The following is a 16,082-nucleotide window of genomic DNA, read 5'->3' on the forward strand; positions in this document are numbered from 1 at the left end:
ATTCCATAACTGAAAGCTATGTTTTCTACTCTCATTTACCTATTTTGCCCGTCTCCCTACCTCCCTCACTCTGGCAATCATCAGTTTGTTATTTGTTTTTATGGATCTGTTTCTGCTTGTTTGTTTGCTCATCAGTTTTGTCTCTTGGACTCTACATGTAAGTGAAATTATATGGTACTTGTCTTTCTCTGACGGATTTCATTTAACATAATATCCCCTAGGTCCATTCATGTTGTCTCAAATGGCAAGACCTCATTCTTTTTTATGAATGAGTAATATTTCATTTTATATATATATATTTCATTATATATATATATATAAAACAACTTATTTATCTATTCATCTATTAATGGACACAAGTTGCTCCATATCTTGATTATTATAAATAATGCTGCAGTAAACATAGGGGTGCATATATCATTTTTAATTAGTGTTTTCTTATTTTTTGGGTAAATACCCAGGAATGGAATTTCTGTTTTAATTTTTTGAGGAACCTCCATACCTAAGTTCAGAATTCTTAACAAAAGATGTTAGTTCCACCTTCTGCTTCATTTTTAGACCTATTCTCCTGGCAGTACCCTGGCTTTGAACTTTGTTTGGAAACTATTTCTTATTTTTAGAATCAAGATGTTCAAAACCATCAAGTCTTAGTTCCTTTCTGTTTAATGGTCCTTTCAATTTCTCTCTTTGGTCACATTTTTACCATTAGCAGCAAGAAGAAATCGGGCAGCACCTTCAACACTTGTTTGGAAACCTACTTAGCTAGATCACTCCATTCACTAGGAATGTTTCCAACTTTCTTCTTATAAATGGTGATAATATTGCTGAGTTTTCTGGCACTACACAAGAACTGCCCCCCCCCCCCAACTCCGGATTTCCACTTACAATGTGTTCAAGGCAATTTAGGCCTGCTTTAACATACTCTTCAGAATCCTCCCAGCCGTCCTTCACTGCCTATTTCCAAAGCCACTTCCTCATTTTTCTGTGTTTGTTATGGCAGTTCCCCCTTTCTGTTGCTCCATAACAAATTACCACCACAATGTAGCAACTTAAAATAAGAAACATTTATACATTACAGTATCTCTGTCTGGGTCCATTTAACTGGATGCCTCTGACTCAAGATTTGTCCCATTGCTGCAAATAAGGTGTCCGCCAGAGCTACAGTCATCTGAGTGCTCAACTGGGGGAAGATCTGCTTCCAATTCATTTGCAGCTGTTGGCAGGACACGGAAGATACACTTCCAAGCTCCTCATGTGACTGTTAGCATGCCTCAGGTCCTTGCTGACTGTTGGCCAGAAACATCAGTTCAGTATGATGTAGGTATCTTGGTAGAGACATGCTAAGAGGACAAAAGAGATGCAAGCCATAGTCTTTTTGTAAACTAATCCCAGAACAGACATCCCATCACTGTTGTATTCTCGTTGTTAGAAGTGAGTCACTAGGTCCAGCCCACATCCAAAGGGAAATGGATTATAGAAAAGTATAGATTACCCAGGAAGAAGGATCCTTAGGGGTCATTTTAGAGCTTGCCTACCATGGTGGGAAACAGAGTCCCTACTTTCTAAAAAGAAGGGGTGAAGAAAAAAGACTAATGGAGGCATTAAAATACTGTAAAATCAAAGGCTAATTTATAAACTGTCTACCACAAGTGCTAGAAAATTTTAAGAAGTGAAAAGATGAGTTTGAGTTGTTAGAAAAAATTTTATAGACACATCTTCAATCTATCTAGTTGGAATTTTAGGAAAAATAATTTGCCAGTGATAGTACCAATTATCTGAGGAACTGGATGCTTGAAAGCAGGGAACATGGAAGGCTATATCAGTAACATAGGTATAGATGGTAGATGTTTCTTGCTCTAGTAGCTAGACTGTAGAATGAAGTGAAATATCAGAAAACATTCTTAGAACAAAGATTATTGGCAAGAAAATTTTGAATGGTTTGAGAAATGAGTATATATCTTGGTCCAGGCATCATGTGGATGTTTCACATACTTTATTTCTTTAAATCCTCTCAATGTACTATGAGATTGGTATCTTTGGGGACATTTTATAGAAGAAGAGAGCACAAAAGATGTAAGCTAAATGGTTTGCCTGCTCTTGTGCAACTGTGAAATTGTTTTTTCTTTTCTGGGGCCTGGTCTCTCTGTCACCAAAACTCATGCTTTTTTTGCTGGTGTTGCCCTGGAGAAGCCAGGGATAGTGAAAATTATCATAGTCATCAAGTCATCTAGTCTTTTATCATATTCTAAGCACTGTGATGAATACTTTGAAGATCTCACTACTAGAAATTCTCCCAAAAAACTTAGGAATAAGATGCTGTTATTCCCATTCTATAGATGAGCAAAGAGACTAAGTGGCCTAACATTACAAAAGTAGGACACACAGAGTCAACTGACAGAAAATGAAAGAGAGATGCCTTTGCAGAGAAGGGGATGCTTTTGCTGAAAGCCATCTGGATGGCTGGCACAGATTTAGGAATTTTAAACATTAAAGTGTTAGTTTGAGGTCTTTCTCCTCCAGAGAAAAAGCAACTCTCTTCTATTCTCTAACAGAACTGAGTCTGAAAATATATATAACCAAATTCAAATCCAGTAAACAAATTCCAACAAAAACTGCATAATCAAGGCTATTTTTATGATTAGCACCATTTAGTTTCCCGGAATTTACCAGAGCAAACATTGCTACAGCAGAAATTACTGCTAATGGTTGAACCTAACAACAAGAGAAAATCCCCAAAAGGGTCATTTGGGCTCCAGCTGCAGCTGTGCTTCACTATATTTCTTATTTGAAAGCTGAGAATTAACAGGAAAATCAGGGCTCTGCTGTGCTGTGCAGATGTGGCTAAAACTGTATTAATTTATTCAGCAAACATTTGTTTAGTGCCTACTATATGCCAAGTGTGCTAGCCACACTGGGATTATAGATACAAATCATACCTGGCACTTTCAAGGAGCTTACGGTTGAAAGTGGTTGATAGGAGGCAGATATCAAAGAGCCAAGTTTTATGAGTGATATAAGGATATAGCAGAAACATAAAGGAATGGATTAAAAGAGTCTTTGGGCAGCAACTTCATAGAATGAGCTGAGTCTTGGATCTTCATCTTGGATTACTGGGGCAGGATGGGGCCCAGTAAGTGAAGACAACAGAGGCCTGAAAGTTTTCTTGGTCTTGGGCTGATGCCCCCAAAACTGGGAGTATAAGAAGAGGAGCAGGTTTAGGGAAAAGAAAAATTTTACTTCAGAAATGACTGGTTTGCTTATAAAAGATTCATGTGGTGGGGCTTCTAGGACATTATATTTATGAGACCAAAATTTAGCAAATGTCTGGTTATGAGATTCAATTTTGGAGATGCTTCAGCGTATGTTGCTGTTGTGGGATTAGCACCACGACCAGCAGCGGCAGTGATTGCTTGTTTTGAATGCCTGCCATGTGCCATACCTTGTATTCAACACATTACAGACTCCGTCTAAATTAATCTCATGACAACTTTATTATATATACTAAGGAGCTATTTTTATCCTCACTTTATAGATGAGGAAATTGAAACTTAAATCTGGAAGCTATAGGCTTCAAAATCATGATTGTTTACTTGGTCTCTGATGAACCACCTCATCAATATAACAGATAATGTCCCATACCTTCCATAAAACCTAAAATTAGATCATCAGCTCTCCTGAGTGCTCAAAGCTCAAAAATGTCTATATGCTTTTGCTCCTACCAGTCAAAAGTTCGATATTTACTAAGAGGCAGAATCTGTCAGCTATACCTAATTATTGTTGTAATCATGTATTTTAATAAAATACTAAGTGCTCTAATATAATATGAGTATGAAATAAGTTGTGTCCATGAAAAGGAGATGAAATGGTTTGGAAAGATTCAGTAAAGTAAAGATTGGTAGCTTAAGAAAATTAGATGTGCAAAGGAAACATAAAAGAGACCAACCATAAACATCTAGAGGAATTTTGTACTCATTTTGCTTTGCAAGGATCTTTTCCATCCATTTTAAGACTGCAGCAATTCTATAGACTGTATGCTATGGTTCTGGTTTATATGAGAAAGAGTGCATGAAACATCAGTCAGCAGACCCGTAAGCCAAATCTTTTGAAGGAGACTTCTATGCACTTGCCCAGGGTGAGCACCTTATGAGAGAAAAAAAGAGGGCAAGAACTTTGCAGCTCTCTAGAGACAGGTGCAAATCTTCAGAGTGAATTGAATGAAAATGTTCAAAGATGTGGAAGGTGAATTTCAACACAACAAGATTACCCACCAGCATTTTTGGTTAGGGAAATATGAAAGGAATGTATTCCCATTTTTTATCCTGTAAAGCTTTACTTTCTGTAGACTGCAAGCAGTGTAGCATAGAAGAAAGAGAATGAGCTTCGGAATATGTTAGCTCCAACAACATAACTAATTGTCTGATGTTGGGTAAAGTCTTTGAGTCTCAGTTTCCTCTAAGTACAATGGAATAGTAATACCTATATCACACAGTCTTCAAGAAACAGTGTTGGGTACAGTTACAAAAGAATGGCTGTTCATTTTATTGCACCCTTGGGTAAGCAATAAAAAAGTCTAAGATATTAATCAAGAAGGTAGATGAGTTGTGAAAAGGAACCCTTACTATCTCTGTCAGTTCTTACACTAAGAACAATTAAAATGGATTTTCAGGTTGGGACAAAAGATTTTTCTGTTTACTCGAAAGACACTGAATCTGGCCAGAAATAAGGAGAAGGAAATGGATGCCAATGTAAATACTTTGTTGTGAGACTTTTTTTTTTTTTGATGCAGTATTGTCCACCTCCCTATATAAATGTCAGATTCAATCCAGTCTAGTTGTGAGGTTTATGAAATTCTGCCTACCTATCATTCCATGTAATTTATTTTCATATTAACCCTAAAAGTGGTGTCCATTTTCAATAAAGATGAGACAATCAGAACACATTATTCTTAGTCTACTAAATGTAACTTTTTAGCTTCTAGATGTTAATGAGGTTCTGTGGTAAATGCATCCTTTATCATAAAGCCTGTTTATGTTGGGAGTGGATCAGCAAGAGAGAATGAAAAGATAGGTTTTTTAAATTTTTTTTAAAAAATTTTAATCTTTTTTTAAAATTTTTTTTTATTTATTTATGATAGTCACACACACACACAGAGAGAGGCAGAGACACAGGCAGAGGGAGAAGCAGGCTCCATGCACCAGGAGCCTGACGTGGGATTCAATCCCGGGTCTCCAGGATCATGCCCTGGGCCAAAGGCAGGCGCCAAACTGCTGTGCCACCCAGGGATCCTGGTTTTTTTAAGTTTTTATTTAAATTCCAGTTAACATATAATATTAGCTTAGGGTACAATATAGTGATTCAGCACTCCATACAATACCCGTTGCTCATTACAAATGCAATGCTTAGTCTCCATCACCTATTTCCCCCATCCTTCTGCCCATCTCCCCTCTGTAACTGTTGCTTTGTTCTCTGTAGTTAAGAGTCTGTTTCTTGGTTTGCTCTCTCTCTCTCTTTATTCCCCTTGCTCATTTTTTTGTTTTTTTAAATTCCAGTTGACATGATAGTTTTAATTTTATTTTTATTGAATATTTGTTTATTTTAAAGACAGAAAGCATGGTGGAGAGGGGCAGAGGGAGAGAATCTCAAGTAGACTCCCTGCTGAGCACAGAGCCTGACCTGGGGCTCAATCCCACCACCCTGAGGGGTTGAGATCATGACCTGAGCCAAAGCCAAGAGTCTGATGCTTAACTGACTATGCCACCCAGGCACCTGGGCATGATAGTTTTTAAACACCCTATCCAGAACCTCTAATAAGTACTAAGTAGAATCAAGACACTAAAAGACATATCTTGACCTTAGTATGCTTATAAAACTAATTAGAAAAAAACATTAGTAAGTGGAGAGATGAAATGAAAGATAAAAAGAATTTCAGGAGAATTGCAGATAATTTGGTTATTGAGGAGAGGAGATTGGTAAAGTAAAAAACAAAACAAAACAACTGAATCAAGACCAAGAATTGTTAATAACTTATATTGATGAGTGTAATTTTGATAACTAAAATGAATGACAAAGCCAGAACTAAGAGAAGAACTACATATACTGTACATATATTGTATACACCCTACTCCTGTTATTCATTGTAAGAAGTATTAAAAAAATAAAAAATACTGCCTTCTTAACAAATGCCTTTGCAGTTCATTTTAAAAAATATACATATATTATCGAAAACTTCCTTGGGAGCTTATAGATATTGCCAAGCAAGTGCCATAAGCATTCTTGGATATACTTTTTAAAAAATATTTGCTATGATCCTGTTATATGTCAGGACCTATTCTAGGCACATGTTTATATTCATTCCCTTACACGTAGTGAAGAAGTGCCTATTTTCAAGCTGGGAAAGGGAAATCAAATTATTCATTTCAATGTTATGTTTAAAATGCACCACATTGTCATCAGACTTAAATGTAGCTTAAGATTTTATGGGGTCATTCAGGAAATTCATCAAATTTATGATGTAGAAGTAAATTTTATTATATACCTGGTTTGGGCCTTTATAATGAAGGCGTGGCTTTGCTGCTAGTTGTAATTAGGATTAAAAGCAAGCACCCAGTTTAATATCTTTAAACGAAAACTTTCAGCAAGGTATCAAGATTGCGTACCTAACCAGCCTTACTGCATTTCTATTAATTAACATCACTGGGATTTACAAAGTAACTATTGGTTCTAAAAATATATGTAAGTAGGAGGTGAGTTCACTTACAGAATATCACAAAAAGTTATACCAAATCTGGAATTAGGGTTCTTCTATGATTTATAGGATCTAATCATACCGACAAGTGGAAACTACCTAGAATCATCAGCCCTCACTGCTCAGCTACATTCTCCTCACCGTGCCAGAGACACTTGGAAGCATGTTTAGAGTTTACACATTTTTCAGACGGGTTTCTAAAGAGTCCAGGGAGGGGTTCCGAGTACTGCAGTGCTATTTCACACAGAGATACACTGAGCTTACTTCTAGATACAAATGCCACCAAAATCAAGGTCTTCATGATAATGGCCTTCATGTCAGCAAGCAGTGTCTGAAGGATGCTGAGGCAGTTTCTTCATCCTGGCCAACGGCCTTCAGATTCCCTACTGGAAATCGTACCTACTTCTGGGCTCCACAATTTAAAACAAGTGTGGAGGACTTGGAGAGATAAGTTCAAGCAGAAGCACAAAGATAATGACAGGAGAAATCCAGAATAATTTCACTTGAAAAGGAGAAATCAGAATGGCAACTTAATAATGGTCTTTCTGGCATTAGGAATTATTACACTGAGGTTAATGACCAGATTTTCTTCACGTGCAAAACAGTAAAAGAAATAGGATTTCAGTTAGCAAGAATATAGTACAGAACGAAAAGAAAAAACAGCAGATGCTAAGCCTATGTAATCAAAGGAATAGATCACTCCACACACTTTATGAAAGTGTTTTTAAAGGGAATATGAATTCCTGTCTGTCTTATATATCATATATAATAGTACCTGAAAGAACAGGGACACATTAAATGAACTTTGTTTTTTGACCCTGTGAATCAGTGATTTATCTTTAAATTATATCGTAAGGTATATATTTCAAACAATTATTTTGAATTAGAGCCTCATAGCCTAGTGCTGCCAGGAGAGGAGCCACTTTCTAATAATGTTAAGGAGGTTAGTCGTATGGAGGAATATTTATCCCAGGGGCCATGAACTCACGCACCTTCAGGGACCCGTGGGTACTGCGAAGGAGTGAAGCTAACAGCATAGAACAATATGGAGTTGTAAAAGTTGTGGGGTATCTGAAGGCGTGCGACCCATCCAAAAGACGCAACCACTGCTGAGTGGCCCGGTTGTTTTCTTGTCACAACATCCGCATATTGCCAGATCTTTGGCTTTCTCAAGAAAAACTGGAAATCCAGAATGTCCGGTGGATTTTTTCTTTAACATTGGAGAAATACTAAGATTTATCAAAATCATGTGCAGGCAAAGCAATACACCTCTGTGGGCTGTAAGTTAGAAATCTTCTGGTCCCTAGTTAACCAACACATTAGTCAACAAACAAAAGAGAGCTGATTGCACTCTAAAATTTAGGAGAGTTACATCTACAAAACCTTCGTGTAAGTCTTCTTTAGGGTCTTTTCAAACTCTCTGTATCTTTGGATCTTCCCTGCTTTCAGTATTGGGTGACTTATTCATACAGTGGTGGGAATTTATAGGAATTACCTATTTCCCTTAGCAATATAATTCTATTTCGTAAAACCATCACATACTTAGACTGAAAACAATGTTTGTTGTTCTTGTGAAAATACTACTGATCCTGTTAGATTTTTAGGAATGCACTGATATACGGCATAGACATGTCACTTTGGATCTTTGAACTAACATTCGCTTATAACCTTGGCTGCATGAGGCATGCTTGACTTCAAAGCCTACTTACACTTCACCATTTGGTGACATGTTTTATTTCTCTTTCATAAAATATTTTCAAGTAACTCACTTCTACCTGGGGTGAGGACAGCTGGATTTCTGAAATGCCCTTCCTTTCAGACAGGAGAATATGCCACAGATGAAGAGGAGGACGAGGTGGGACCTGTTCTTCCTGGCAGCGACATGGCCATTGAGGTGTTTGAGCTGCCTGAGAATGAGGACATGTTTTCCCCCTCAGACCTAGACACAAGCAAGCTAAGTCACAAGTTCAAGGAGGTAAGTCGCAGATCTCCAAAATATTTCTCAATACCTTTCCATTTCATTGTTAAGTACACATTTAGTTTGAAAAGAATGTATTGAGAAGAACCAGTTTTCAAAAGAAAGCCTTTTGATATCAAATTGTCTGGAGTCTCATGGACTTTCAGGGTGAAATTTAAGTAGATCCCATTCCACAGTCCTTAATTTTTAAATACTTACTATTTGTTACAGGGATATCTTATGACTTGTCTAGTCATATATTTTCAAGCTGTAGCTGAAATGTGCAGTTTTCATGATAAGTTAAGGTTCTGGTTTTTGTTTTGTTTTGTTTTTCAGTTTTATAGAATTTTGAGAACTTGATGATAGTGTCTCTAAGGCGGCAATGTCTTTGAAAGTTTTTTTTTTCTTCTCCTTAAATAGACAAGATCCCCAAAGGAATCAACTGACATACCTAAGTAGTTTAATTGAGGAAATTAAAGCTTAATGAATGAACTCTGAGCAGAGTTAATAGAACCACTCAGGGGTGGTGAGGTGCACGGGGATTGGCAACAGCAGGAACTTCATCCAACTTCCTCCCAAAAGAAGGCTTTCATGGGTAAAGAGGAAAAGAGAGTCCTTTTTTTTTGTTGTTTTTTGTTTTTTGTCTTTCCCAAGAACAGGATCTTTATTAGATGCAGCCACTCCTAAAAACTACGTCTTGGGGACAAGGAGGATACACATACTCAAGCCCCTTCTCTCCTCCTGCGAATGCCTCCACTCAGCCAAACCCAGGCAGGGATCTGAAGAAGTCAGCCTCCGAGGTAGCCACTGATAGAAAAGCGACCAAGAATGGGTCCGAAAAGGGCAGATAGATTCAGATAACCACATCAGTTCTTCTTCCAAATGAACCACTCAGAACTCCCAACTTGTAAAACAGAAACAGTTATGAATAGGCCCCCAAACAGTTTATTCTTCATTGTTTTAGGAAACATCCTCCATTGTCAAGGCAAGGATGTCATTATTTACAGTCTCCCTGCAAAAAACCCTAAGGCACTGAAGCCCTAAAACCACTGCTCTGTGGTTTCCGGCCTGTTAGGGACTTGACCATTTGGAAGAAAAAGTTCTCTTATACATGAAAAACAAGGTTGATAATTGTAAATGTATGATTTCTGATTTTATTTCTAATTTTCTTTTATAATTTCTGATTTTGATGTGTCATAAATAGGTTAGTTTTATATGTTCTGATGTTATACCTACCATGCATAATATATTGACTTACCTTTTTAATTCCTTATGATGAATTTATACTTGTGAGACCAGTATCAAAGTGAATGTACTTTTAAAATGTTAATTTTTATTGAAAAAATTAGATGTATTATAGAATTTTAGAAAATGCATATTTGTATAAATGCCAAAAAAAATTCATGATCCTATTTTTGTATTTGGGATTATACAATACATGATAGGTTAATTTCCTACTCTTGATACCTTGATATGTATAGTTGTATCTTAGGATTTTCTCAAGTCATCAAATGTTCTTCCATAAATGATGTTTATTCACCCTATAGATCTCTTATCGTTGATCTACTTAATTTTTTGTCTTGGAACATTTCCTTTGTTCCCAGGTTTTAAAATATTATCATTATTAAAAGTTACACTGCAATAGATATTTGTGTGCCTATCCTTAAGATAATTTCTCACAGTGGAATTACTAAATCAAAGAATATTAGTATTCTGGGGACTTGTGGTACTTAATGCCAAGTTGCCACCAGAATGGCTTTTCTTGGCGATAGAGAAATTTATTTATGCCATTCAGTGTGTTGAAGTGCCCATTTCTCTCCCACCAATTATTATTTGTCAGGTTGAACCATTTCCATTTGTATATAGTTCACAGAGTCCTTGAGGCAAATACATGGGTTTTCCAGATGATTTATGACTATTCCTAGTTCTAAATCAGATACAAACATCTTGGGGACAAATGAAGTACACTATTCTATAATGATCACAAAACTCAGAATTCTGTTACAGTAGGAGTAGCAATGCTTATCTTAGGGCTAGTTCTTATAAAGGCTTTCTGCATGAACTGATACCTTCAAACCCAAGAGCAGTGCAGAGAAAGTTCTGCTGAAAGTGGCTGAGTGGGAGGAAGAGGTAATATAGGGACCTGTTTTTCTACAGCTCTGATTTGGCCCACGAATACAGATTATCTAGGGGAGGAGATGGACTTTAAAAAAAGGCTTCCTTTGAATGTTGTTAACTCTCAATCCAGCTTTGAGGCAGTGAAGTCAAAGTTGTATATCTGGGCAAAAGCCTATAATATAGCTTATCCATGTTGCCAGGCGAGTGTGGCCCTACTTTTTGATAGATAATTGAGCTGGAAGTGGGGTCCACATTCTTTTATGGAAGCCAAAGAGTATAAAAAGCAGAAATAGTATATGGAAGGTTATATTCTCCATCTTCTGAATTGAGAAAAGGACTCCAGGCTCTGTAAATATTGTTTGAGGTATACTCCATTGTGTTGACAACTGCATGGTCTAGACCCAGGGGTCGGCAAAGTGACCTATTGGCTGCATCCAGCTCACTGCCTTTGTTGTAAATAAAGTTGTATTCAACACTGCCACAGACATCTATTTATTATGTGTGTGTGTGTGTGTGTGTGTGTGTGTGTGTGTGTGTGTGTGTTATGGTGGTCATGCTACAATAGCCAAATTAAGTAGTTGCACAGAGACCATGTGACCTGCAAATCCTAAATTATTTGCTATCTGGCTTTTTTTTTTTTTTATGATAGTCACAGAGAGAGAGAGAGAGAGAGAGAGAGAGAGAGAGAAAGAGAGGCAGAGACACAGGTAGAGGGAGAAGGCAGGCTCCATGCACCGGGAACCCGATGTGGGATTCGATCCGGGGTCTCCAGGATCGCGCCCTGGGCCAAAGGCCGGCGCCAAACCGCTGCGCCACCCAGGGATCCCTATCTGGCTTTTTACAGAAAATGATTGCTGACTTTGGTGTGGGCCACTGCATGATCTGGACATATCCTATCTAACAGAGTGGATTCATTTTTAGCCTGAGTAACCAAATCTGTAGTTTTCTTTTAATTTTGGTTTTTAAGAATTGAAGTTTCATTATCACCTCAAGATCAAGCAAATCTCACATTATTTCACTTCTAATTCTTCTATTCTCTTTTTGTTACATATTTAACAGATTAACATAGTCCTTTTTCTTCAGAAGATTGCCACTGAGTATCAGTGTGGCATACTCTGTCTCAGCATTTGTGTCGTGTACACTGTCATGATCACAGTTTTAAATTTCTTTATGTCATTAACATAAATGCCCAAATACTTACATTACTAGATACTTTTCATAAGATTATGCACAAAATGTGGGGTGGAGATAGAGAGTCATGTGTATTGGAGTCTGACAATGTCTCCTATCACAGAAGTTTCTCTTGATTGCATTATATCAGGCAGCAGTACATGTTGTACTCTTAATAGAGCACATTAAATTGACATTATCTCAGTAAGTCCTACTTTGGGCCTATTACCTATCTTCCCACCAGCCTCTCAGCTCCTCTGTTTTTGCTCACTTTTATATCCTGTTTTCTCATAGTTCTTGACAGATAGTGGTTAAATATTTGGCAAACAAATGGCATAAGGCATCTACTGGAAGTTGTATAATTCAAGACAGGTACCTAATTGAATTTCCCTGAGTAGTTGACAAGATAGCTAGCACTTTTATTAAAAGCTCATTCCTGCATTTCCCTCTGCTTGGAAGACCAGCATTATTATCTACAGAATTGGTGCCTTTACACTCTGGACTGCTTGTGGCCTTTATATTCTGTTCTTTTTTCTCATTGTTTAGTGCAATGCTGTTAGAATACATATTAAACAGTAATGGAATAAATCAGATTCATCTAACTCTTCAAAAATTCCTGTAGTGTTCAACCTATTCAAGAAAACGTTTGAATCACTTTATTAATTCCCTTGGAAAAACTTCTTTGCATTTTTGTTGTAATTACATTAAACTACTAAGTTAACTTGAAGAGAGCTGCATTTTTATCCCATTGACTCTTAATCCAAGTTTATGGAATGTATCTGTTTAATTCGAGTCTTCTTTTCTGACTCTCTAAAATTTTAGAGTCGAGTCCCCTCTATTAGTTACATAAGCATCCACCTATAAGTACAGAAAATCTAACTAGAGTAGATTAATCAAAAGCTGCCACAAAGGTTACATTAGCTTCAATATAAGTTAAGAAGTTTTCTCTATTTTTCTATTTTCAGAAATGACTTTTATAAGAGAGACTTAATGACTTGCATAAAAGAGAAATTTCTGTTCCCTAGAAGTTTATTATTACTCAGCTATAAAACCATCTGTGCCTTTGTGGAGGAAGATTTTAAAAACCTTTTATAAAGCCATTACTCTTTTCAAGTTTTTAAGTTTTTCTTGGGCCAGTTTTGGTATTTTGCATTTCTCAAGAAGTTATATATTTCCTCTAAGCACTAATATTTTCTAACATTTTTATAATCTACTTTTTAAATACTGAAGTCTTTACTATCTATAATTATTCTTGTTTCTTTCTTTATTTATTTGAATATTTTTTCTTATTTTCCAGAATTTTTGTCTTTCTAACCTTTTTTAAGTTAAAAAATACTTATTTCCAAGTAGTATCTTAATCTTTTCCTCCTTTCCTATTTTAGTATTGATCCGTTGCACTTAGTACATTTATTTTTGATAATTCTTACATTCTGATAAATACATTTAAGGCTATACTTTTTCTAAATATTGACTTTAGCTACATTTTACATTTTTTTTACATTTAGAATGTCATTATTTACATTTAGAATGTCCTTTAGAAATCATTTCTCTTGAGATTTCCTCTTTAATACAAGAATGACTTAATGATATATTTTAATTTCCAGACATATGTAGCTTTATGTTGTTATCATTTTGTTACAAGATTCTAATTTTATCACATTCTGGTCAGGAAACATATTCCATATGACAGCTATTTAGAATTTTCAAGAATTTTTTGTAGCTTAATTCATAAATAATTTTGATTAAATAGTACTCATGCATGCAAAAAGCACGCATATTTTGTGCTGGGGTATGAAATTTACATAGTTTTCATTTATGTAAATATGATTAATAATAGAAATACACATTTCTTCTCTCTAGCATTGGCTTATATTTTGTTTGATCTCCTAATTCTGAAAAGCATATGTTAAAATTACAAACTACAGTTGTTGTTTTTCCTTCCTATAATTCTGTCAGTTGTGATTTTACATATTTTAAATCTTTGATATCAGCTGCATATATGTTTGGGATTGTTACAACTTTGTGATTTATTGAAACATCTGTCTTGTCCCTTATGATGCATTTTTCCCCAAATTTTATTTATCTGATAGTAAAACTTTGACACTGCCTTTCTCTTGCATCATGTTTGCTTCACAACATCTGTTTTTTCCCTCTTTATTTTTAGCCATTCCTATTCTTTTGTACAAATGTGTTTCCTTTAGCAAACCTATTCTTAAATCTTACTCCTAAATACTCAGAGCTTTTGTCAGTTAATTCATGAGTTTAACCCATTTACATTTACTTTCATCACTTTATTATTAGAATTTAGAGCTGCCACCTTATTTCATATTTATAATTTTCATGCTTTCTTCTTATTTCTTTTTTATCTTTTACCTACTTGCCATTAGGTACATCAGATTTTCTTTTTTTTTAATAAAGTTATTTTTTATTGGTGTTCAATTTGTCAACATACAGAATAACACACAGTGCTCATCCCATCAAGTGCCCACCCCAGTGCCCGCCACCCAGTCACCCCCACCCCCGGCCCACCTCCCCTTCCACCACCCCTAGTTCATTTCCCAGAGTTAGGAGTCTTTCATGTTCTGTCTCCCTTTCTGATATTTCCCACTTATTTTTTCTCCTTTCCCCTTTATTCCCTTTCACTATTTTTTATATTCCCCAAATGAATGCAACCATATAATTTTTGTCCTTCTCCGATTGACTTATTTCACTCAGCATAATACCCTCCAGTTCCATCCACGTCGAAGCAAATGGTGGGTATTTGTCATTTCTAATGGCTGAGTAATATTCCATTGTATACATAAACCACATCTTCTTTGGAGGTTCCTTAAAGAGTTAAAGATACATCAGATTTCCATCTGCTGCTTAAAAGTTACACATTTTCATTCTGTTCTTTTAGAGGTTACACAAGTAATTTTGACTCAGTCTTAGGTTATTTTTCCCTAGTAACATAGAATGTAGAACTCCAATAGCTATATCTACTATTTAACAAAATCATAGCCATAGCATAATTTCATTTGCCTTTCCTCCCCTCTTCCAATTTTTTATACTTTGGAGTTTTAGTTAGATATATTTATAGGTGTGCCTTTTACAAAATAATTAGTTCCAACTCACCTATACTTTTTCCTAACACTAGTGGGACTTCAGTACTATCCTGATGTTCATTCACAAACATGGCGTTACCACATGGCACCAAAGTTAGTGGCCAGGATGTCTAAAGTTCAGGAGAATGGGATACATTGTCCCTGATTTACCTGCAGATGCAGGTTTATCCAGTTATATGTGTAACATTAAAGATTGGTTAGATTGCTCTCTCCCATTCCTGTTTAGACACTTGCCTGCTTCATATACTCTTTCTTTTCAAACACATCTGGAAACACCTGTGCTGTCTCTTAATTTCATACAAGTTTTTTTGTTAATTGATGAATGAGACTTTTTTTTTCCCTTTCCCCTCACCCCCATTTTTGGCATCTCCAAAGTTGCATTCAGGAAAACCAGTAAATAGATTTTGTTAGTGTATGATGTACTAAACTGGCTGTTTGCCCCTACCTTAATTCAGTCATTTTATCTTTATTTTTTTATTCATTCCATCATTATATTATCTTTGCAATGTTTGATTTCTCTTATTCTAACTTATGGCAATGCATGCTTAATTTACTGTAATACTTTATTGTTTAATCATGAAAGCACTTAAAACTATGAATCTAATCTCTCTTTGTTTAGCTAAGTCTTTGGCAACATCTTTTAGTTTCAGTGTTCATTCTTCTTGTCATTTTGCAAAAAGTCTATATTTTTCATTTTTATTGTTTTTATTTTCTCTTTGATGAGGAGACGGCTTTTAATTTGTAACTTTTTATTATTAATCTAATGTTTTGTTACATTGTGGTCAGATAATATTGTCTACAAGTTTTGATGTTCTTTTAAAGTGGTGCTTTTGTTATAGATTAATATGGGTGTTTGTGATAAAAGTGATATTATGTGTTTTCCACCTTCTGTATCTTTATCTTTTTTCCTATTTAACCCAGTAAACTGAGACCCATGTAGTAAAATTATACCTCATTATATTTTGTGCCTAGTAGCTTTGATTATCTA

The 16,082-nt window shown here is 35.8% G+C and overlaps 1 protein-coding gene across 38 annotated transcripts in view; it reads left to right on the forward strand.

Annotated features, from left to right (window-relative positions):
- PPP1R9A (protein phosphatase 1 regulatory subunit 9A) overlaps nucleotides 1-16,082 on the forward strand; it is a 312,437-nt gene that overhangs the window by 226,811 nt on the left and 69,544 nt on the right. For all 38 annotated transcript variants that reach the window (XM_072764309.1, XM_072764313.1, XM_072764315.1 and 35 more), the window contains one exon: nucleotides 8,565-8,720. In XM_072764309.1, the coding sequence (XP_072620410.1) occupies nucleotides 8,565-8,720 (156 nt within the window). The remainder of the gene's footprint in view (nucleotides 1-8,564; nucleotides 8,721-16,082) is intronic.

Source organism: Vulpes vulpes, chromosome 7 (assembly GCF_048418805.1).
Source record: "Vulpes vulpes isolate BD-2025 chromosome 7, VulVul3, whole genome shotgun sequence".
NCBI lineage: Eukaryota > Metazoa > Chordata > Mammalia > Carnivora > Canidae > Vulpes > Vulpes vulpes.